The sequence below is a fragment of the Physeter macrocephalus genome, chromosome 2 (genome assembly GCF_002837175.3).
Source record: "Physeter macrocephalus isolate SW-GA chromosome 2, ASM283717v5, whole genome shotgun sequence".
NCBI classification, from domain to species: domain Eukaryota; kingdom Metazoa; phylum Chordata; class Mammalia; order Artiodactyla; family Physeteridae; genus Physeter; species Physeter macrocephalus.
In genome coordinates, this window is record NC_041215.1 from 79833389 (window position 1) to 79857979 (window position 24591).

At 42.7% G+C, this 24591-nt stretch overlaps 1 protein-coding gene and 1 long non-coding RNA gene across 7 annotated transcripts in view; one reads left to right on the forward strand and one right to left on the reverse strand.

Annotated features, from left to right (window-relative positions):
• LOC114484253 (uncharacterized) overlaps positions 1-8134 on the forward strand; it is a 29374-nt gene extending 21240 nt beyond the window's left edge. Inside the window, exons 7-8 of the long non-coding RNA XR_003676925.2 lie at positions 51-6435; positions 6921-8134. This is a non-coding gene — a long non-coding RNA (uncharacterized lncRNA). The remainder of the gene's footprint in view (positions 1-50; positions 6436-6920) is intronic.
• Positions 1-24591, reverse strand: part of WIPF1 (WAS/WASL interacting protein family member 1) — a 125843-nt gene that overhangs the window by 12208 nt on the left and 89044 nt on the right. For 3 of the 6 annotated variants that reach the window (XM_024122169.3, XM_024122170.3, XM_007113768.4), the window contains 4 exons: positions 14282-14368; positions 13178-13266; positions 9064-9193; positions 3090-3218 (listed from right to left, as the gene is read on the reverse strand). In XM_024122169.3, coding sequence (XP_023977937.1) covers positions 3090-3218; positions 9064-9193; positions 13178-13228 — 310 coding nt within the window. In that variant the 5' untranslated portion in view covers positions 13229-13266; positions 14282-14368. The remainder of the gene's footprint in view (positions 1-3089; positions 3219-9063; positions 9194-13177; positions 13267-14281; positions 14369-24591) is intronic. The other 3 variants (XM_024122171.3, XM_028479266.2, XM_007113769.4) reach the window with 1 other exon arrangement.

A 24591-nucleotide genomic window follows, 5' to 3' on the forward strand; every position in this document is an offset into this window, starting at 1 on the left:
CTGGAAGCAGAGGGACAGATCACAGGTCTCTGTTTCTCTTCTACTCCCAGATTCCACAACCCATCAGCTTTCAAAGGGATTCTGGAGAGCTCTCTTGGCATTATGGATGGACAAGAACCAGGATGAAGTTGGTAAGAGTTCTGGAGACATCCCTATTCATTTCATGAGGTCGAGAACAGGATGGCATTGGTACATGGGATTTCTGCTAATGATTTTCTTTTCTCCCCATCACTATCCCTGTCCCCCCACCCTGTGCCTCTCAGGTTTGAAAAATAATGTAGCCGTCTTAGATGAAGAAATTAGTTATCCCAATATAAGCTTCTGTATGGGAGGGCTTACCTAGAACCTTTAAAGGTAAATTTCTAAGAGAGGATGGAAAAATATAGTGGAAGAGTTATGATTGAAATAAGAAACCGTCAAAGGAAAAAGAAACTGTCAAAGTTTAATTAAAAGAGTTGACACCAGTGGCTGGTCTTAATCTACAAACAAGTAGGCAACTATACAACGTTTTTCCCTACTAGGTCAACTTCCACTTTAATACTGAGAGGACAGAACAACCCTACTATTAATACATAATTAATATTCAACTGCTTTGGTTCAACAAAGGGAAGAACTAAAGAGGAACCAAAGTTATGGAAAAACTCAAACCACCATGCCAGAGTCTCTTAGAACCCAAACTAATTCTCAAAAAATGCTTAGTCTGAAAAAACTTCACCCAGTTCAACCATGAGCTAATTAATGTACCAAATATTAACCTGCTATACTATACACCAGCCATTATTCTAGATGCTAGAGGCAGAGGAGTAAACAAAACAGAAAAGATCTGGCTCTCTTGTAGTTTACATTCTTCTGGGGGAGATAAACAAAAAACCAGTAAACTAACTACTTTCAGATGTTATAAGAACTAAAAAGAAACTAAAATAGGCTGATGAGATGAAGAATGCCCAGAGAGGCCAGGATAGACGGGGGTGGCCCTTCTGAGGATGTGACATTTGAGCTAAGGCCTGCCATGGAGAGGAGGAAGAAAAGTGCTTCAGTCAGAGGGCCGGCAGGTGCAAAGGCCCTGAGGTGGAAATGAGCTTCAAGTTAAAAAACCAAGGCTTTTATGTGCGTGGGGCACAGTGAGCATGGAGGAGAACCCTACGAAACGTAGCCTGAGTGACCAGCAGGGGCCAGGTCATAAAGAGCCTTGTAGGCCAGAAGGCGTTCAGATTTTATCCAAGGCACAATGAGAGACATTTGGCTGGATTTATGAGTAATGTGAACTTGAGAGAATTTTTTATTTTGACTTTAGCACTAGAAATGAGCTATATTTTCCTTGACTGTGTGGTATAGTTCTATGTCACCAACTTGTGATAAGTTTTACCTTCCAAGTTTGGATTAAAGGTGCAGTTACTATCCACATATACGTTACAGGGATGGGACCCATTATGCAGATAGTATACTATGCAAATACTATAGCATTTTGTGTACTAACTTAAATTCCATCTTCATTTCATTGTTTTACTTCCAGTTGTCTTTTGCCTGAATTTCTTTACCTCCTGTTAAAGTACTGAATGTATGCATTTGTCAGTTGCCTCAAGTCCTTTCATCAGTGGGTTTTAAATAAACACATTTAAATGCAGGCCTGGCAAGAGAGAATCTCTCATATTCTTGAGTCTCCTTCTAGATGTTGACAATCCGAAACTAAAATAGCCAGGTAACCCTGAGGATTCAGTGACTTTATCTTCATATGAAGGTGACAATTTCACACTTTCCCAGTGGACATTTTAAAAGACCACAGAATTAGAAGTAAAATTCTTGTAACACAGTAAACATTAAAAAATAAAGTTTCATGGTGAAATTTCTTGAGCTTCTGTCATAGTCAGGGGAGAGCCTCATACACTCTGTAAGGTTTTTTATTTAGGCATGACCAGGTTTAACTTTTTTCTGTGCCATCGTGTTCACAGACAATCCTGTAGGACTCATTTCCATGGCTTCCTGCAGAGAATACTTAGAATCACTAGCTCTGAAATGCCAAATGTCTGTCAGGCAAAACACCTTTTTAGATTTTGTGAGATATGTAATTATATTCCGTATGACATGCTCCATTGTGTGTTTGAAAAGAGACAAGTATTTACTACACTCGACAGGTGGGTCAGACTACCTCACAAAGAAAGCTGAATCTGCCAGGTCACCAGGCAGAGTTTCCAAGGGTGGCAAGTCCCATTTGCTCCTTCCTTTTCTTCCCACTCTAGCTTACCCTTTAGAAAAATACAAAAAAGTACAAGTTACCCCAAGGACACTGGGCAAATATTTAACAGCTCGATGGAGCTGTCTGATCCTGATTTAAAAAGAAAAAAAAAAAAAAAAAGATGCTAAATAGAGTCCCTCTTTTTTTTTTTTTTTTTTTTTTGTGGTACGCGGGCCTCTCACTGTTGTGGCCTCTCCCGTTGCGGAGCACAGGCCCCGAACGCGCAGGCTCAGCGGCCATGGCTCACGGGCCCAGCCGCTCCGCGGCATGTGGGATCCTCCCGGACCGGGGCACGAACCCGTGTCCCCTGCATCGGCAGGTGGACTCTCAACCACTGCGCCACCAGAGAAGCCCGAGTCCCTCTTTTTAAATTATTTTATTTCGCTTATTTTTGGCTGTGTTGGGTCTTTGTTGCTGTGTGCGGGCTTCCTCTAGTTGCGGCGAGCGGGGGCTACTCTTCGTTGCAGTGCGCGGGCTTCTCATTGCAGAGCGGCTTCTCTTGTTGCGGAGCACAGGCTCTAGGCGTGCGGGCTTCAGTAGTTGTGGCACGTGGGCTCAGTAGTTGTGGCTCGCGGGCTCTAGAGCACAGGCTCAGTAGTTGTGGAGAATGGGCTTGGTTGCTCCGTGGCATGTGGGATCTTCCTGGACCAGGGCTTGAACCCATGTCCCCTGTGTTGGCAGGCGTTAACCACTGCGCCACCAGGGAAGTCCCTTGAGTCCCTCTTATAAAACAGTGTTAACATTTCAAGAAATCTAAAATGTTTCACAGGGCACAGTGCCTTAGAGGGGATGCCAAGTCTCAAAACCACCAGACTCAGCCTTGTCTTCAGTAACTAAGGAAGGAAACTCTCCTTACCACTCTCCCTGTTGGCTGTGGATCTCAGCTTTGGCATCCCAGCCTGGAACAGTCCTCCCAAACCGGGTGGTCCACCCCCTCCAAAACTCCCACCGCCGCCTCCGCCACCACCACCAGCTCCTTTAGGTTCTGCAGAAGGAAGAAAACACAGCCTTTACACATGTATGAAGACACCACCAGAGAACTTCACCAGTCCTCGCCCAAGTAAACAATCACGATACAACAGAGAGCTGGCAGAACCTAAGCCCATGGTGAACACCTGGAATTTCATTAAAGGGTAGGACTTTCAGGATTCACCCTATCCCCCATCAGAAAAGCAGAAGGTTCTTTCTACTCCAGGGCAGTCGCAAGCCCAGTGGTAGAAGAATCAGTAATAGATAATGACTTTCCCCCACTTGGCTGGCTGCCACATGAGTTAATATCTATTGTGTATCATAGGATTTGGTAAATAAAAGTATCTTCAAAGAAAGAAAGTCTTAAGGGAGGAGGAGATGCAATAAAAGGTGAGAAGAAAGGAAACAGTAAAAATAAAGGAGAAGAAAATAAAATATCCCATAATTTTGCTTCATTGAAATACCAACTTTTTTGGTGTATTTTTCCCTGCCAGGGTTTTTTTTTTTTTTTTTTTTTTTTCATTTTACATATTTTTTCTCACGACCAAATTCACTACATAGTTTTTAGCTTGCTTTTTTCAGTCAATACTTTATTGTTAGCATTTCCCATGTCACTAAATGTGTTTTGAAAACATGAGTTTAAAGGATTGCATTGTGTTTTAGAACACTGAATGTACTGTAATTTATTTATCCATCTACCTATTTGATGGCCTTCCAGGTTGATTTCAATTTTTTAATATCATAAAACCCAACAGTAGACTTTAATATTTTAAAAATTCTTTGCAACTTGAGACGATGCAAAGATTTTATTTTGCATTTGTTGCCAAAAAACTGTGAAAGATTTCAAAATAGGCAAACAAGAAAACAAGAAAAGAAAGGAAGAAGAAGAAAGAAAAAGATTACTAAGTATCCAGTCTAGCCTTCTGGGTTATTTCCCATTGCCTTTGAGCTAGTCTGCAACTCTATTAAATTGTACAAAACTGATAATAATGCAAATGATATTTGTCCATAGAAATGCATATTGGTTGTGTTCAGTGTAATGCAATTGATTGACCCGTTTTGCACCTATTTATAAATTCATTTCAACACTCACCTGCCTACATATGTGTGGTACTTTGAATTCTCCTTTGAATTGATAACATTATATTCGTTCCCTCATTAATTAATGAGCTAAATAAAATCTTTGATATATGTTTATTTTATATCTGTATTAGAGCCATGATTATACCCTCTTTAAAAAATTGTCTCTTAACAATTTATGTATGTATATATGTTTTATGAGGTTAAGGTACTGTTTAAAGTTCTACCCCTGGAAAACCTTGTTGAGTCTTTGGTAAGTATTACATGAGATCTACAAATTAATCTGGGAGAAGTTGAGTCTTTGGTAAGTATTACATGAGATCTACAAATTAATCTGGGAGAACTGACACTTTCTTGATATTTAGACTTTATGGAAACATGGTATATTTTCCCATCTCTTCTGATTTATTCACTAAAGTTTTGTAATTTTCATGATATGGGTCACCCATAGTTCTTTTAGGGTCACTTCAAATACATTTTTGTTTGTTGAAATTATGAAAGGAATGTTTTTCCTACTATATTTTGGATTTGGTTATTATTGGCATCAGGAAATTTCATTTGATATCTAATAAATCACTTTCCTGCATTTTTCAGAATTAAAATTTATTTTTTACCTTGGATTTTCTAGTAGACAAATGCTCTGCAAATAATAAAGGTGTATGCCTTCTTTTCTAAGAGTTGTGTATCTTATTTCTGTTTTATATAAGAAATTACTTTGATGACTGAGCTTCCATAACAGTGTAAGTTATTAATGTTTTATTAATTTAAAGACTTTTAAAATAATTATAAAGAATATACATTTATATATTTATCTTAAAAATAAATTATTAACGTTATTAGTATTTTAAAAATAAAGGAAATCATATTTTGATTTTAATGAGAATGCCTCTAATGTTTCAAAGTTACATTTTTAAAAAAATTTATTTATTTATTTTTGGCTGCATTGGGTCTTTGTTGCTGCGCACAGGCTTTCTCTAGTTGTGGCGAGCGGGGGCTACTCTTCGTTGCGGTGCGCGGGCTTCTCATTGGGGTGGCTTCTCTTGTTGCGGAGCACGGGCTCTAGGCACGCGGGCTCTAGAGCACAGGCTCAGTAGTTGTGGCACACGGGCTTAGTTGTTCGGCGGCATGTGGGGTCTTCCTGGATCAGGGCTCGAACTCGTGTCTCCTGCATTGGCAGGCGGATTCTTAACCACTGCACCACCAGGGAAGCCCCCAAGTTACATACTGACTGTTGGTTTGAAATAACTTTTTTTTCTTTCTAAGTATTCGTGGTTAGCAAGGATCCTTCCACTCTGGGTTTTTGAGACTCTCTTATGGCATGGAATTTTATCAAATGCCTATCCAGGATCTACTGAGATCATTATATGGTTTTCCTTATTTGATATGATGGATATATAGACTTTCTAACATTAAAAATGAGACAAACTCTGGATTTGGTGAATTATTTTTTTAATATACTATTGAATTAGAGTTTTTGGATTTTTAGTTAGTATCCTCTCGTCTGCGATCATAAGTGGTCTATAGTAGGGTTTCTTAGCCTTGGAACTACGGACATTTTGGGTCAGATAATTCTTTGTTGTGGGTGACCATCTTGTTCCCTGTAGAATGTTTACAGCATCCCTGGCCTCTGCCCACTAGGTGTCAGTAGGAACCCTCCCTTCACCAAGTTGTGATAACTAAAAATGCCTCCAGGCATTGCCACATGTCCCCTGAGACACTGATACACCAGCTTTCTTTCTGTATATATGCTGCCTTTGTCATGTTTTGATATTAAGATCATGCCAATCTCATTATACCTAACAGATAGCTTTCCATGTCTTCCTACATTTAGGAATGATTTATATAGCATTTGAATTTGTTGTTTCTTAAAATCTTAAATAATTTTCTGATAAAATCATCTGGCTCTAAAGCTTTTTATTTTATTTTATTATTATTTTTTTTGCGGTACGCGGGCCTCTCACTGTTGTGGCCTCTCCCGTTGCGGAGCACAGGCTCTGGACGCGCAAGCTCAGCGGCCATGGCTCACAGGCCCAGCCACTCTGCGGAATGTGGGATCTTCCCGGACCGGGGCATGAATCCGTGTCCCCTACATTGGCAGGCGGACTCTCAACCACTGAGCCACCAGGGAAGCCCTAAAGCTTTTTAGAGAAAAAGTAAGTTGATAAAGTTTTCAACTTTTTCCTTGCTCACTGAAGCTTCATGAATGATTTTTGGTAAATTTGTACTTTTCTTAAAAAGTTAAATTCTTTAAGATTTCAAAATGTTTTAGCATATAACTTCATTGTAGCATCCTTAATTTTAGAAAATCTGCTTTGAATCTTTTTTTTTTTTTGGCGGTACGCGGGCCTCTCACTGTTGTGGCCTCTCCCATTGCGGAGCACAGGCTCCGGACGCGCAGGCTCAGTGGCCATGGCTCACGGGCCCAGCCGCTCCGCAGCATGTGGGATCTTCCCGGACCGGGGCACGAACCCATGTCTCCTGCATCGGCAGGCGGACTCTCAACCACTGCGCCACCAGGGAAGCCCTGCTTTGAATCTTTTATTTAATCTGCTTTCTGAGCTCTATTTATTCATTTGTGTTTTCTTTTTTTCTGGATTAGATTGATCATAAGTCTGTGTCAGCTCTGTATCTTTTCTAGGTGTGGAACTTTCTGGAATACTTATGGGAACTCTGCTGATAGAAGAAACAATCTGATACTGAACTCACAAGAATTACTTCGCCTAGTATGATATATCAAATTAGAATAACAATTTCTGGAAGTGTATGCAAAATTGCTTCCATATAAAATTGAAACGTTTTACTAATTTTAATTATTGCCTATAGTATTAATAATGCCCTTGTCATTAAAACGTTATTTGTTGATGAACGATACATTCTGGAATACTGCATTTCATAGGACACCTTTACCTGGTATTGAACATTCAAAGAGAGCGATGAACTTGTTCTATCAGACATTGTCCACTAGTGTTCTTAACTTGCAACAGTTGTACAGCTTTGCGATAGAGAAGCTACACTAGTTGAGGATAGCTAACTGGCTCCAGGTCACTCTGCTAACAATTAAATTGGAGGACAAAGCTGACCTCAAGAGTTATGTCATGTATAACCATGGTCAACATTTTGACATAGAACCCAGGGAGGTTTCACCTGCAAACAAATACAAAACCATGGATGGACTTTGCCACTTGCAAAGAGCTTCTAACAACAGTGTTAGTGTCCAGTTAAGTGCATGGACAACAAGGGCATGCATTGGGTTGCATCTGGTGTCCACAAAGCAAAGTGCATTCTTAAACATCACTGAGCAGATGGGAGGGAGAACTAACAAACACTCTTTTCCATTTAACGAGAGAAGTGTATCTTGAAGAATATAATGAACTTCCACTAGTGGATTCAGGACTAGGACCCAGACTGTCCATTCTCCTTCAACATCTAGGGAATTCTCCAGAGCCTAGGCTCCCTCTCATAGTGGAGAGAACCACTGGGCTCTGGTCTAGAGGTTGGCAGTTTGTGGAGTTCCTCTGGCCCCATCCCAGGCACCACGATTGAATGGCTATTGGACCAAAGCTCCCCAGAAAGAAGCGACTGGGCTGGGCAACCCCAGGGAGAACCTTGTGACACAGATCAGGAAAACTAAGCAATTGATTATACAATAACCACACCATTTTGTGGGCATTTTGAACCAGAGGTAAGACTTCGTCAAAAGTCAAAGACCCTCTAGTTCCACTGAGGTGTGGTGCATTCCATCTGCACCACCTTGCCCGGTAAAGAGCAAAACTCAAAGGCCTTTGTCTTGGTCTTCCTCTTTTCCACCTTCCTCCCACACCAATGTTCTCACCTAACGCTGATCTTTCTCTTCTACTCATTAGGCACTTTTCCTAGAAATTCCTCCACTTGGCTAAAATCCTACATCGTTATTCACTTGTCTACAAAGCTCCCTCTGGTGAGTTTAGGACAGTCTAATTCCTGTTGAGTTCCAAGTGGCATCTGTGGTCGAGGATGAATTTTGGGCACATCTGGCTGGCAGTGGAAATGTGTGAGGAGTGTGAGATGATAGTCTTGAGGCCCGATAATTAACTTCCGGTAGATTCTAGCCATCTGTAATGTTTCATTCTGTTTTAAGTGTTAATAAGTAGCCCTGTATGGTGGGTACTTGTTTGTTTATATATACCCTGCCTTGTTCCAGAAAGTATGTCAGATTTATGATGGGTCAGTAAGCAAAGCTGTGATCTCATTTCTTCTCTCTCCAACCCCTTAATAATCATAACTACACTTGAATTATACATTCCAGGCAACAAAACACTTTCAGAAGCATTGTCTCATTTGATGCTCACAACAAACTTTTGAGGGCAGTAGAACAGGTATTATCTCCATTTTACAAATGAAGACAAAGGGTTGGAGATGGTCAGGGCTCAAACCTACATCCTTTGATTCCAAGACTAGGGCTCTTTCCATATTTCATGCTGCCTTTTGCTCTGTGGTAAGATGAGCAAAGGGTTAATTTCCAGAAAGTGCTGTAAAGAGTTGTGAATAATTCAGAGAATTGCTGCTGTGTGTGTCTTGGACAAAGAATTATTATACTGGTTTCCTGCAGCATTAGAGGGAACCCAAGCCAGAGCCATGGCCTACAATGAGTGATGCAGTCCCTTATTCTGCTAGCTTTGCAGCTGTTGTTAACAAAAAAAAAAAAAAAAAAAAAAAAAAAAAAAATTTTTGGTGGGAAGAGTGGAGTTGATTGTTAGGTCATAAACCATTTATCTCCATGGAAAATAACTTTTTTCACTTACTGTCCAATATCGGTGCACTTCTGTCATTGGTGACTGCCTTCTTTAGTTTCTTCCCTTTGCTGATGTCAGAGAGAAGAGCATTTCTCCCAGCCTGCTCTGACTTACTCAAGGTAGGCTTTTCTGTATTGGCCTGAAAGGAAACACGCAAACTCGTATTCATCTTTTGAATTAAAATCATGTACTGCAACACTCGGTGGGGACAGCTAGCGTATTGGGAGCTTGTTATTAAGATTCTTGGCAATAGGCTATAAATTCTCTACAAGTTTTAGACCCGATGTCACTCTTTTTAAGACCCAGACATTTGGGAGCAGATGCAGCAATAAATTACATTCATTTTTAACGCAGGAAGAGTCACTCCCTGATAAAAGTCTCTGAAAATTCAGACCACAATCTGGCCGTAACCAACAGAGCAAGGGGTGGATGGCTAGAAACGAGTAGGGAATTTTAAGTCTGAGAGGAATTTGCAGGATATTATGAGGCTTCATCCCCTAGAATGTTCTCTGAAGAACATCTCTTTCTTGTCTTTTGGAACTAACCTGGTGCAAGAGGAAAACTGTCTTTATCAAAAAGGGTCAGCTGTATTTTTTTTAATCCATCAAAATTTTAGAAAATAATTCCCTCTGGTTACACTGACAAGAGATTTTTTTCTTTTTAATTTAAGGCAGATTGGAGGTATAATTTACAAATAGTAAAATCACCCTTTTAGTGTACAGTCCTGTGAATTCTGACAAACATATACAATCGTGTAGCCACCGCCACAATCAAGATATACAACATTTCCATTACCCCCCAAACTCCCTTCATGTTCCTCTGGCCTAAGGTGTTCCTGATGTTTAATCCCTTTTTAAAATTTTTTTATTTTTAAATTCTTTTCCATTATGGTTTATTACAGGATATTGAACATAGTTCCCTAATCCCTTTGAAAGCTTAGCCCACAGAGACTGCACAGCTGACAAAGGTGCTGCTTTCAAACCTCTGGGGGGACTTCCCTGGCAGTCCAGTGGTCAAGACTCCGTGCTTCCACTGCAGGGGTGTGGGGTTGGTCCCTGGTCAGGGAACTAAGATCCCACAAGCTGCGATGAGCAGCCAAAAAATAAAAAGTAAATAAATAAAACCTTTGGGTATTTTCTATAATTTCAGAATTCCTGGGAAAGATTCTTACTGTGAAATTGGGATTTTGTTTTTTCAGGGTTCTTTTAGGGAGTGGGAACACTAAGAGGCCAGCAAATGGACTCGGAAGGAGGCACATACCTGTGTCTGTCACACTTGGAAACTGGCTTGGTCTGGCCTGGTCCCGGGGAGAGTCGTCGTCCCCAAACCCAGTGGTACTTCTGGCAGCCGTGAGAGTCCTTTGAGGCTCACTCACCCCAGCCCTTCTGAAAGGCTCTGATTTCACAGATGCCAGCAAGGGCCACAAGGAGTAAACCTGGGCAAGTTTAGCTTGATACCTGACCCAGCTATTTATTATCGTTAGAGGCAGAGGGAGAGCTAAGAAAAACCCTGAAGCAGGCTAAACGGAATCTCTGTGTATGAAGCTGAAAGGGTCTTAATTAAATTATAAAGTAGTACTTGCTCATGATAATTACAGCTAACATTTATATAGCTTTTACTATGGGTCAGGCACTGTTTTTAGCATTTTATGTATACTAATTCATCAGCCCTGTGAGTCCTGATTTCCATTTTAGAGTCAAGGAAACTGAGGCACAGGGAAGTTAAATCATCAACCCGGTTACCCAGTTGGTAAGAGGAGGAGCTCGGATTCAAATCCTGGCAGCCTGACTCCAGAGCCTTCCCTATAACCTGACAGAAGGATAAACGCGGGGTCTAGAATGCCCCTTCCCAGAAATGGGGAGGTGTTAAAGGGTACAAACTTGCAACTAAAACATGAATAAGTTCTGGAGATCTAATGTACAGCATAGTGATTATAGTTAACAATGCTGTATTATATACGTCAAAGCTGTTAAGAGACCAGAACTTAAATGTTCTCACCACAAAAAAATGATAATTATGTGATGTGATAGAGGCATTAGCTAAAACTATGGTGGTAATTATAATACATAAATGTATCAAATTAATGTGCTGTCCACCTTAAACTTATACAGTCTTATATGTCAATTATATCTCAGTTGAAAAAAAATTAATAAAATGCCCTTTCCCCACTGGCCTCCAACCCTCCTCTGAAGCAAGCCTGTTAAGAGCTTCTTGGCAGTCAGTTCCAGAAAGGCTCTTTGCATATACAGTTCGCTTTTGCTAATGGGATGGATCATCCTCTATTGCTCTGAAACTTGTTTTTATAACTTAACAAACAACATGCCTTGGACATCTTAGAAAGAGCTTTTTGAATTACCTATTGTCTTCGTTTTAAGGATGAAAAAACCTGAGGCGTCGAGAGGTTAAGTGCCATGTCCACGTTCGTTCTCTTCATGGTTTTGGATCAGCAACCCTCCCTGGTCTCCTGTTCTGCCTCAAAATTTACTTTGACACCTGACCTCCTTGGGTGCTGACTTATCTCCTGACTGTGCTGTTCCGCTGGACGGTGTCCTACGATGGCCACCAACCTTTCCCTCTTCTCGTCTCTATATCCTAGGACCTTGCTTTTAGTCAGGTAATAATGGATAGAAATGAGTGGATAGAATAAACCAGGGTGTCCCAAACTTCAACCATTCTGGTACAACTTCTGTGACTTTTGTCATCTTCTCACGCTACCTGTGTTATTATTTAATATTTTTCATTAAGTCAATTCACTATATTATTTACTATACTATTTCTCAGTGAATATTTTCTTTTAAATTAACTCACTATTAAACCCTGGGTTTAATAACTTTTAGAATAACTTATAACTTTTAGAATACATATTAAACACATGAGCATTAAAATTAAAAAAAAAATCAAGGCACATACGACTCAGTGGTGGTGCAAAACCTATACTTTTGGGGAAATATAAACTAGTCCTTCTATGTTAGCCAGATCACAGCTTTTCAAACTTATCTAAGGGAAGGACGAATTTTTAAGAAAAAAATTTCCAATCCGTCATGGACCGGTATTTTGTAAAATAACAATGACTTATTAGAAAAATGAATCAGTTTAAAAAAGACACACAAAATACAACCTTAGAAACAATAGACATAACACCACTATCAGATTGCTATAAGTGTTTCTAAGCGCTTACTCTAAATTTCTGTACTTATTTTTGGGGGACTCTAACCAGCAGCTGGAGGATCACACTTGGAATAGCAACGGGCTAATCAATGGTCTGTTCTTCCAGCTAGGTTCCAGCCTTAGATGGGTTATAAAAAACGTGTACCATAGAAGCCTAGGCAAGAGACTTTTCCTCTCTGAGCTCCAGTTTCCCCAAGTGAAAAGTGAAGGGCCCATCACTGGGAGGTTCCTTAGCAGTGAAGGCTTCACGTACTGGGGGGTGCGTCTGGGAGACCTTCCGTATCACTGCAGGGAGGGCTGCCGGCTTCCTGGAAGAGGGTGCACTAACTTCTGAGGACAGGTCCATCGGGGGCCAGGATGAGCCCAGAGAAGAAATTCCTTAGGAAAGTACACATGGAACTGCGAGGATGGATTTAAAGGGCGAAGTAAGTGTGTGTGTGGGGGGGCGGGTGGAGTGGAAGATGGAGGTTATTTGTCAAAAACAGAGTGGGAAGAAAGATGGCGAAAGGCAGAGAAAAAGAAAGTGAGTCTGGAGGACACTTTAATGGATGCATTTTCAGACAGACAGACTGGGTCTCTGGACTATCCTGCCCAGATGTTAAAGGCTAGAAGCTGAAAACAGTGCAGGCTGGGCAGAACCGCTCCTGCCAACCGTCCTGGGCCAGCGTGTTCAAATGAACAGGACACGTCTCCTTGATGGACGAGGCAGAGAAAACCTAACTAATCCACATTCCACGTGTGTCCTACGCATCACATGAGACCTTAGACTACAAAACTTTTCGTATTGTTACCTGCTGCATCTCAGGCTCTGGCTTACTCCAGCACCTGGAAAGCTTACCAGATCATTCATATTTAAGCCAGAATGTGAATACACTGAAAACAAATACATGTGTGCCAGGTTCAAGTTTGTTTAGCTTGCTTTGTGCATGGGCCATGGATGGGGAGAATCACTCACCAGAGCAAACGTGGGCGGTGGCGGGGGTGCTGGAGGGGGCGGTACGGGCATCCTGGACAGTTAAGCTTTCAGCAGTCTGGCTGACAAATCTGTAAAAACAAAAAGAAACAAAGCACCATCATGTATTAGACTTCTTAGCAATACTCCATCCTAATCTTCCTTCCTGCTTTCCCGTCAAAGTGGCAGCTATTCACGAAGCCCAACTTTTTTAAGACGTGGAACTCCTTTATGGCATGGCTTACTATTCTGGAAGGAGGTCAGCAGGGGAGGCTTCTCAGCCAAAGTGCCTGGAGATACTGGAAGCAAAATCCAGTGCCTCATGCTGCTCAATCCCAACACCACCAAAGCAGGTTGGGGGAAGGACCCTGGCCTGCCGCCCGAGTAAGCTGGGAGGTTATTAGGAAACTGCTAGAAATGTATCCTGGCCAAGTCCGATGTTCAAGTGGCTCCTCTTCTTCACTCATCTCCATGGCGCAGTCCTCTCCCGTTCTCCCACCCCCGCCCACTCCGTGCCCGCGCTTTTCTTCTCCAACATTCCTGACGTTTCTCCACTCCGCTGCTTTTCTTCTCTGAGATTCTTGACATCTGTCTAGGTCTGGGTAGCACCCAGGAATGCAAAGATGAATCTATATTTCTATACTTGCCCTCAAAGTTCTTACAGTCCTCCGGGGAAAGGAGATGGGAATACGGGAAGATAAGATGGGCAAGAAGGCTGGATTCCTACCTCTATGCTACTTGGCATTTCCTTTCAGGATCCGAGTGGAAAAAAAGAGGGGAAAAAAGAGAGGAGGAATCAAACCTCTGACTCTGGGCCATTTACTACAAATAGGCTTCCTTAGAAAGGCTTTCTGCAGAGTCTGACCGCGCTGGGGACAGAGGGAAGGCCAGACTCCGTGGCGGTGAGACAGCGCAGGGAAGCCCTGGCGGGTAGCAGCGGCGAAGGGGGCAGCCTGGCAAACATCAGGGGCTGAAGAAACAACGGTGAGGACGTTCCCCCAGAGTTGTGCCAGCAATGAACCCTGTCTCCCTTTCCCCCAGTCCTCGGAGTCCCATCCCTGGGTCTAAGCAGAAGCCCCAGGCTGCAGCCCTCACCCACGTACTCACCCCTCAGTATCCCAGCTTCTCCCGCCCAGATCGTGCTACTCCTGGATCAGCAGCGCTCCCAGATTGGCAGCGGGGCATCACCCAGAGCTGTTAGAAACATCACATCTCAGTCCCTCTGCTTGCACTGAATTTGTTTCAGCATTTTAACAAGATCCCTGGGTGATTCATATGCGTTTGAGAAGCCTGGTGGTAGAGGCCTTAAACCAAGTGAGCAGCCTGGAACACTGACCACCTGAATAACATTGTTTCTGTGGAACATGTGTCCTGAATTTCAAACCTCAGAATTATCTTTTATTTTCAATAGTCTCTTAATTGCAGAAAACAACCTCTTAGAATTTAAAGTATTAGGGAATTCCCTGGTGGTCCAGTGGTTAGGACTCTGCACTTCCACTGCCGGGGGCCCAGGTTCGATCCCTGGACGGGAAACCAAGACCCCACAAGCCACGTGGCACGGCCAAAAGAAAAAATAATTTAAAGTATTAACTTAGTTCAACCACTGAAAGTTAATGTGGAAAACTTATACCATGAAACAAATACAGATGACCCTTGAACAACGGGTCCACTTAGATGTGGATTGTTTTCGATAGTAAACATTATAGTACTATACCATCCGTGGGTAGTTGAATCCGAGGATGCGGAACCTGGGTGCAGAGGACCCGGGGATACGGAAGGCTGACTGCGTGCAGAGGGTCGGTGCCCCTAACCCCCGCATCGTTCAAGGGTCAGCTGTTACTTTCTATAGAAGTTTTGCTGGATGGTTTGCTTTCTGTGACAGAAACGGAATGGAAAAGCTAAGAGGACACGGCCAAACTTGTCAAAGCTACTGGAAGACAGGAATCAAGAGAGCTTCTGACAGTTCTATTTTGAGTGCCATCTAGAAAATGAAATTTAAAAAACTCTAGAGCAGCAAGAGCTGCTCTCATCTATTAACAGTCAACTGGATGATAAAGGGCACTTTATTTCTGTCGTCTTGGATACTTATGACCGCACTGCAAACTAGCATAATTCCACTCATTTTACGGAGGAGGACGCTGGGACTCAGAGAAATTAATAACTCGCTAAAAGACCCGCGAAAGTCATTCACATCAAGTCCTTTTGATCCCTGCTCTTTTTAGATAAGCATTTTTAGGCAGGTAAAGGGCTAACTAGTACTGCAGCTCACCTGTAAACCCGGTCAGAATCCGGTTTTCAATAAGAGCCTGTCTCAGACAGGGGTTCTTTTAAAATCTGTTCCTTACAATGGTCTTTTCTGGGTGACACTAATCAGTCCCCCGTGGGGCTACACGGGCAGTGTAATAAGGAGGGCTGGGGGGGGGCCTGTGTTTGGAGGCCTATGAAGGGGGTGCTCCAGCTGCAGGGGAACCTCCAGAAGCCTCAGGGTTGTGTCCTAGGACCAGGAGGAAGGATGGGGATCTGAAACTGGATTCAGGCCCAACTAACTGTCAGAGCTGCTATGGCCAAAGCAATGGTCTGAACAGCTGAGGAGGCAGCTAAGCAAGGAAGGGGTGGCCACGTCCACCCAGAGGGCCCGAGAGACGGGCTCCATGGGACAGACCGTCCACGTGCTCAGTGGATGAAAGGCCCCTCAACACTCCATTGCATCAGGTTCTACGCTCACCAGCTAACCTGCCATCCTGTTAGGCCTAACACTGAGGAAGAAGTGGATTCTGATCAGCTACCGGGAACCTCTTAGGGGTTTGGTTCTCATAAGCCAGTCTCTGGTTGCAAAGATCAAATTGAACTTCTGTACGCCTTAGGGGCCAGATGATGGAACAGGGACACTCTCAGGGGACTGCCACCCTGTGAGGCCTCTTTAATCTAAGTATTTTACAGTTTTCTGTCGTTGCTATCATGGCTCTCTCTGCGCATTAACTGACTTATAAATAAACCTCCGGAGCACAGAGGCTGGGCCTCCCCCAGCCCCGCCACCTCCGATGAACAACGGGGAGAGCATCTGCGGGTGGGCGCTCTCACCTTGCCCAGGCTAAGCTCTCCTTCCTCCCCACCGCTGCCCCTGCCCCCATCCCTCACTCTCCTCCAGACAAACTACTCCCACTCCCACCTCCACACTGAAAGGTGACTCCAGAGGCCTCCATGGTCTCTTGGCTTCTTGCTAGCTGAAGAGCAGCTGGTCTGGACTTGTCCAGGCTGGGCCTTGAGGGAAGTTTGTGAGAAACCCCAGACTCCGATCCTGCCACCCCAGCACACGGGTCAAAGAAGACCAACCTCATCCCCCCGACGCCGGGCCCCCAGCAGGCCCCCTTCTCGGCTGTCTTACCAACCAGACCGTGAACTCCATCCGGTCTTCCCAATATGTGGCACAAAGCAGGGTTCTCACTAAATATGTGGGAGTGGAAGAGCCAGGTATCGCACAAACAAGCCATGTGCTGGTCGCTGGAACAGCTCCCAGCATCAGCCCTGTGCATCCCAAGGCCTGGGCAAAGAACCAGTCCCATGGCAGAGGGGCTGGCTAGCTTTAAGGCTGGGTGCTTGCTCTCCTGACTTCATCAGGGGAGTAGAGCCCAAGGCCTTGGGATAGGAGGGACTTCCCTGGTCTCCTGGAGTTGAGAGCGCACGTCAGAAGCAAGACTGGGCCTGACTGTAGGGCCTCAACAGCAGCCTAGATCCTAATGGACAGGCCTTCCTAGCCTGGATCGTCACATCCACAAGGTCTGTGGACAGAATGCAGGGGTTCATGGACTTGGATGAAAAAAAGGACATATTTATTTCCCCTAAACTCTAACTACAATGTAGCACTTCCTTCAATTATGAATACAGGCCACAAACCACACCTGAAACCTTTTCACATGATATTTTCACATCATATTCTCACATCATATTAAAATTGTTGCAGATCTCTTTTGAAGTTGTGGCAATGATCTGCTGCTAGATCTTGTATCTATTTCACTGTAACTAGTTGCCTTGGTAATTCTCTGTATTTTGTTTTATGCATTTAACAACAGTCAGAGAAGCAGTCTGACTTTTTTGGGCTTTACCAGACACTAGCGAGGCCTATGAATGAAAAAGTTTAGAATCCCTGTGAGAACATGAGTCCTGGGTCAGGAGAACATGATTTTGAAACTCTGCTCTGCTGCTAATAACCTGGGATAAGACTAAGCTCTCTGAGCCTCCCCTTCCCATCTGTTAAATGGGGGTACGAGGCGGATGAAATGAAACAGTACAGCAGGCCCGGGTAGAGTAAGCAATCAACAGAGGGGTCCAGAGCTGTAGTCCCTGAGGTGAGCACGCACCCTGCTGGTGTGAGTACCACTCGAGCACCTGGCAGAGGACGGCCTGGCCTGGTGACTGAGCTGAGGCCCTGGCTTTGCCCAGAGTCCTGTGTGGGTGGGGCTGCCCCCCTGGGAATGAGGCAGCCTGAGGGCTTGGCCTCCCACATTTGGTTCTTCCCTTGGGAGATGGGAGCACGGCAGGAAAGGCAGCTCTGTACCCAGGTGGGAGGGGCCCTAGAAGAAGGGAAACAGTGACTAGGGCAGGGGCTCCCAAATGTCGGCCATCATCTCTTGCAGGGGAACCAGGCTCCCTGAAGTTGGAGGATCACGGCCCTACCCATTTGCTGATCCTTGCCCTCCTACCCTCCCCCGACCCCAGGCACAGAACTTCTAACAGTACACACTTTTGAGAATTAATTGCTTTTAGAGAATCATTTCTCTGTTTAAATAACTTTCATCATAGAGAGAAAAGTCAGACTTTTCTAAAATGTTCACCTTGTGTGCTGAATTTTATGTGCATAAGGAAAACCACATAGATAGAAATGGGTTTTTTGTTTTCACATACAGTGTTATGGACTGAACTTATATGTTGATGCACTAACCCCTAGTACCTCAGAATGTGACTGTATTTGGAGAGATGGCCTTTAAAGAGGTGACTAAGTTAGAATGAGGCCATTAGAGTGGGCCCTAATCCAATATGACTGGGGTCCTTAGAAGAGGAAGAAACACCAGGGATGTGTGAGCGCAGAGAAAAGGCCATGTCAGGACACGGGGAGAAGTTGGCCATCTGCAAGCCAAGAAGAGAGGCCTTGGGAGAAACCAAACCTGCTGACACCTTGATCTTTGACTTCCGACCTCCAGAAATGTGAGATAACAAAATTCTGCTGTTCAAGCCACCCAGTCTGTGGTACTTTGATATGGCAGCCCTAGCAAATGATAAACACAGTTTTAACAATACATGTTATCTATCATGTCTGCTATCCACAGTGAAAATTATAAGATAATAGCTTTTGAATAAAATCCATCAATTGATTTCTCACCCAAACTATCTCTGGACTGTATGTCATACATTAAAGAAATTAAAAGTCAACCTGAGGGGGGACTTCCCTGGTGGTCCAGTGGTAAAGAACCTGCCTTGCAATGCAGGGGATGCGGGTTCGATCCCTGGTAGGGGAACTGAATCACACTTAACTCTTCTGTAATCTTGAGACCTCTCATTCATTTATTTAACAACTATTTATTGAATTTCTACTACAATCATGAAACAGACAAACGTTGTTCCTGACCTCAAGAAGCTTACATTCCAGTGGGAAGACAGGCAAAAACATAAAAACAAAAGCAAGTAAATAGAAAAATAATATAATTACAAATCCAGGTAAGTCTTGTAAAGAAAATAACAGAACAAGGGACTTCCCTGGTGGTCCAGTGGTAAAGAATCATCCTCCTTCCAATGCAGGGGATGCGGGTTCGATCCCTGGTAGGGGAACTAAGATCCCACATGCCGCGGGCCAACTAAGCCCGCACACCACAACTACCGAGCTCCCGTGCCTCAACTGGAGCCCGCATGCCACAAACTACAGAACCCACATGCCCTGGAGCCCACACGCCACAACTAGAGAAGAGAAAATCCACTCGCCGCAGCGAACAGCCTGCATGTCTCAACTAAGACCTGACACAGCCTAAATAAATAAATAGATAGATAAATAAATAAATAAATGAAACATATATTAAAAAAATCAACCTGAACCCTAGGGAATGTGAGTGCTTACCAAAGTTTTATTTAATAACTGAATCCCTAAAAAAATCAACAAATTTTAGGTGGAAGCTATTGAGATGAGGGGAGGGATCTACCAATAAACCTTTCATAAAGGAATTGATTCTTTGGGTTGAGAGAACAGAGTAGAATATTTTACATAAATGACTTCAAAAATCCACTAATTGGGGCTTCCCTGGTGGCGCAGTGGTTGAGAATCCGCCTGCCAATGCAGGGGACACGGGTTCGAGCCCCGGTCTGGGAAGATCCCACATGCCGTGGGGCAACTGGGCCCATGAGCCACAACTACTGAGCCTGCGCGTCTGGAGCCTGTGCTCCACAACGGGAGAGGCCGCGACAGTGAGAGGCCCGCGTACCGCGATGAAGAGCGGCCCCCGCTTGCCACAACTAGAGAAAGCCCTCACACAGAAACGAAGACCCAACACAGCCATAAATAAATAAATTAATTAATAAAAATCCACTAATTGGCTCTTTTTTGTCACCTACACACATGTACATATATACACACAATATACACCAATATTTAGAAATTCTGGAATTTCCTAGTTCTGTGAGAGACATGGATGGTTTTGTTGGTTTTAGTACACTTCTAGTAGGTCAGCATCATGGTTTAATGATGCTGGGCAGTGGACTGCGTCACACACTGACCCTAGATCAACCAGGGCAGCTGGTGGCCCCAAGCCATCTGCTAAATGTGTAATACTGGTTATGGGGAACACCTTGTGAGAAAGAGTGAATTGCTCCCCACCCTACCGCAATGTATTCCCCCAACAGCATGGACAACTAGACACTCAATCAGAGCCCAGAGTTCAGTCCGGAGTTGCCCCAGGAAACTTATGCTTTCTTATTCAATATGCTCATCTAAGAAAGCAGAATTATCTCTGAATGTAAAATGATCAAGAGAACTGGCAAGTTATTTAAATAAACTGTTTCTTAGTTTCTTCCAACCAATGTCAAATTCATTCTAGATTATGCCATGTGAGGCCCACACTATAGAATGACAGGAAGAGGGGAGAGATTTCCAGCACTGTCCAATGAAATAATCCTCAGAAGGCCGGCCTCTAATCCTGAGGGCGTGGGTGTGAATCGGCCAAGTTCTAGCAGAGAGGATAAGAAGCAGGTTTATCCAGTTATGTTTTATCACGATTTTGGGCCATTCAAAAATATAAAGCATTTTGCTATGCAAATCTTGCCAAAAGTCACCCTTAAATCCTATTCTACCTAAAATGAATGGGAGAAAAGTAAACTTTTTGTTAAAAAAAGGTTGAATTCATCACTGTGTATGTGTGTGGGGGTGTACAGGGAAAGGACATAATAGAAATAATACAATTGAAAAGCTCCTAACGTCCAATGTTCTCTTGCCCTCATTACTTTCTATTCTCTATCTTGTTTTTATTTATATTCCTTGATATTTTACTTTATATATAATGCTCTTAACTCATTTTCATGTATATATTTCTTGTGTGCTCTTGGCGTCTTCAGGTTAGATTTTTGAGAATTTTTTTTCTGCTTCCAAAAGTAGCATATATTCATTTAGAAAATGATAATATAAAAATACGAAGATGAAAATAAAACACGACAGTTGTATTTAACCATTGAAGGAAGCATTTGATAATAATTAAATATTAGGTGAAAAAGAGTTGGGGATGATAATACCCAGAGATAATTCTTGTTAACCTTTTGATGTATATTTTTCCAGCTTTTATACACAAACACACACACACCTCTTTGTATCTATATAAATACACACATGCACAACTGTTTGACCAATAAATATTAACAGAAGGAAATTTATAATACATACAACTCGACAGTGTTGTAATAAGGAAAGGCCCTTAAATTCATATCGAGTTATTGCAGCCATAAAAAAAATGATTGCAAAGGCATTCATTATAAAGGTAATGAATCTACTCCAAGTTATACTGTTAAAATCAAATCATTTAGCAAAAACTCAAACTGCTGCTAACATTGGTAGTTTGGGGATTCCTACTCATGATTATTTTTGGTTCTATTCTTTAGAAACTCCTCCATGAGACAAACTTAGTTGGATGTGTTTAAGATCTGCAAACCATCAGAACTAATTAAGATGAAGTTGGCTTTGTTCTTCAACTTCCTGTAAAAATGCTCAACAGGAAAATTGATGCTCACAGCAAACCACAGCCATCCTGTTTCTTTAGCAGTCTTTTCACAGCTGCAGTTGCCCGTAGTTTCTATTTTCTGATACCAGGCCCAGTGCAACAGCTCAGTGCCCCACCCCCAAGCCTGGCATGTCGTTTTGGCCATTTTAGCAACTTTTAATATGTTTGCATAAAGTTTGTTTCTATTATTGTGACTCTTCCTCTCCTCAGTCTAAGCTCCAGAGAGCTGAAGGCAGTGAGGCAATCAATGCAAGAGGAGAAGCAGAAAAGGCTGCTCAACCCAAGAAGCCAAAGGTAGAGAAGAGAAACAAGCTTTCCTTTATAAGCAAAGCAACTGCCTCACCTAGTTCATGATCATTGTTTTTCTCAATCTGAGCTGAATGTGGTATGCACTTGCTGTACACGGGACCCCTCATTTCTCAAAATGTACTTGCTCTTTTCTCTGTTGATCATCATTTAAGGCAACAGCTTAAGTGAATTCTGCTTGCGGGCTGTCTTCTCAATGGTAAGGGTTTGTGTCTCTGCTGTACAGTTAGCTGTACTTGGAGGGTCCTTGGCTATTTCAGAAACACTTCTTTTAGATAAAAAGTTGGATAATTTGGGGAGTAGGGGGAATTTTTCAGAGAAGACATTTTGAAGCATCTACAATGTCATTACGATTAGAGGGGAGCTTGGACACAAACCCACAATTTTATTGTAAGAGTAACTGCTGGGGAAATAAAGGTTGCTATGAAGTAAAATTTTTTTTAAAATACACTGTCCTACATGTTTAATTGAAAAATTAGTGCAAATTCATAGACAGCTAAACCCTCTCAAAAATGAGAAAATGAAGCTAAGTTGAATGACCCACCTACTTGTCCTTGTTTAACTATGGGAAAGGGAAAAGAAATCTTTTCTACTTTATCCACTTAACTAAAAAGTACCAATTTGCCTCCCACAACTTCCCATCTCTAACAAGTACTGGTTGTTGTTGTTGTTGTTTTTCAGTACTCTCTTTAAGGGCCTCAAATCTCAAAACTACGTTTCCCTAAATCCTCAGCACCACATTTAGTTTTACCAAAGGATTAAGATCTGCCCCTCCCTGTTCTCCACTAGACACACACACACACACACACACACACAGACACACACACACACACACACACTCATGCACACATACTCACAGCATATAGGTCCACATACTCAACATATTTTATTCATTTAACCATTGAAAGTGTAGCCTTATAATATAAGCAGAAGAGTCACCAAATTTACTTCTGAAAAGGTCAGAAGACTTAGAAAGGAAATGGTCTTACCTGAGATTATTCACTTAAAGATATTTACTGTGGCTGTGACATTTAAAACAAAGCCTTTGTACAATCCCAGATTCTCAGGATTAGAAAAGGACATCTTGTGGCCTCCTAACTGTATTTATGAAAAAAGCTCTTGAAATTACAGTTAGTTGTTAGTGGCCTTGGGCAAACTGCTTAGCCTAAGTCCAGTTCCCACAATAAAATGGCGAGAAGGGTACCGACTCAACAGGACTATTCAAGAGTTAAATGAGGGCTTCCCTGGTGGCGCGGTGGTTGCGCGTCCGCCTGCCGATGCAGGGGAACCGGGTTCGCGCCACTTCCCTGGCAGCCCAGTGGTTAAGAATCCAAGCTCCATGGGCTTCCCTGGTGGCGCAGTGGCTGGGGGGTCCGCCTGCCGATGCAGGGGACACGGGTTCGTGCCCCGGTCCGGGAGGATCCCGCGTGTCGCGGAGCGGCTGGGCCCGTGAGCCATGGCCGCTGGGCCGGCGCGCCCGGAGCCTGTGCTCCGCAAAGGGAGAGGCCGCGGCAGTGAGAGGCCCGCGTACCACAAAAAAAAAAAAAAAAAAAGAGTTAAATGAGGCAAGTGCTAAATAAGTATTAGCCATTAAAAAAGATAAAATAAGCAAAAGTCAAGAGCCTAACATACAGTGAGAGCTCAATAAACATTGTCTTTTCCTTTTTTTAACCATGAGAAAGAGAAACCACGAGCTGATGATGTAACCCACATGTGCACACCCATGCAATATTCTGCATTACAAATGAATGGCAAAAGGGAGGTGCATATAAAGTGCATTTTAAATTTCTCAGAAAAGCACACTAATTAAGGCATTACTTATTCTAGTATTCTTTTTTTCAGTTTTAATTTTCAGGACTCAGGGTTGCAAAATACAGACAGAGGTATCTGACAGTCCAGGGGAAATGCTCTTTTCAACAATAAGTAAATGTATGACAATTTGGAAAAACAAAAATGAGTCAAACCTTAAAGCAGGGACGAATCACAATTTAAATAGCCAGAAACTCCCAACGAAAATGACGTGTTCGTGAAATGTTAAGCAGACTTCAAAAGTGCATAAAACCTGAAAGGTCCAGGAATTAGGTAGCTCACTTCCTCTTACATTTTGGCACAGGCTGGGGGAACTTCCAGCCTATAGGGCAGATCTAGAATTTGATTTCGTCAACGATCAGAGTGAAATTGCTGCTGGACCCCAGGGAAAATTCTTCACCATGGGAAGGTCTCTGAATACTGCAGTTCATTCAGAGGTTGTGTAATCCTTAAAAGTTTAGATATTAGAGTAATTGAAGAGCTGTGAGCAATTAACCAACAGGTGAACTTTTCAAAGGGCATCAGAAAACCACCTATGATTTTAGATAAATCATTTAACCTCTTTAGACTATAAACGGAGAATTTTGACTAAATGATGTTCCAGTTCAGAAGCAACATAACTTTATGAAGTTAACACATAATGTTAGACCCACAGCCCAAGTGACTAGTAAGGGTATGGTTTCCACACTAATGGACCTCAAAATCTTTTTCAGGCTTCTCATCTTCCTCTCTCACTATCCTGTCTTATTCTTTATCCTGCTTTCCCACTATCTTTCTCTCTACCAAACTGTCCTACTTTTCTTAATTAGAACCCTCCTACGGTCTTTTCTTTATTTTACCACTTGTCTATTTTCTACTGTATACACTAGTTATGTCACTGAATTATTTAAAAGAACTTACACTTATTGACCAAAGTTGTACGTGCCCTCTTAACTTTTTAAAGCTTTATTTTATATTTCTCCATGGGGTAAAAGGAATATAAGTCAAGTTGCTTTTTCATATATGCCCCAAAGAAAAAAAAAGCATTTTTTTGATACAAAAAAGTTTCCTTAA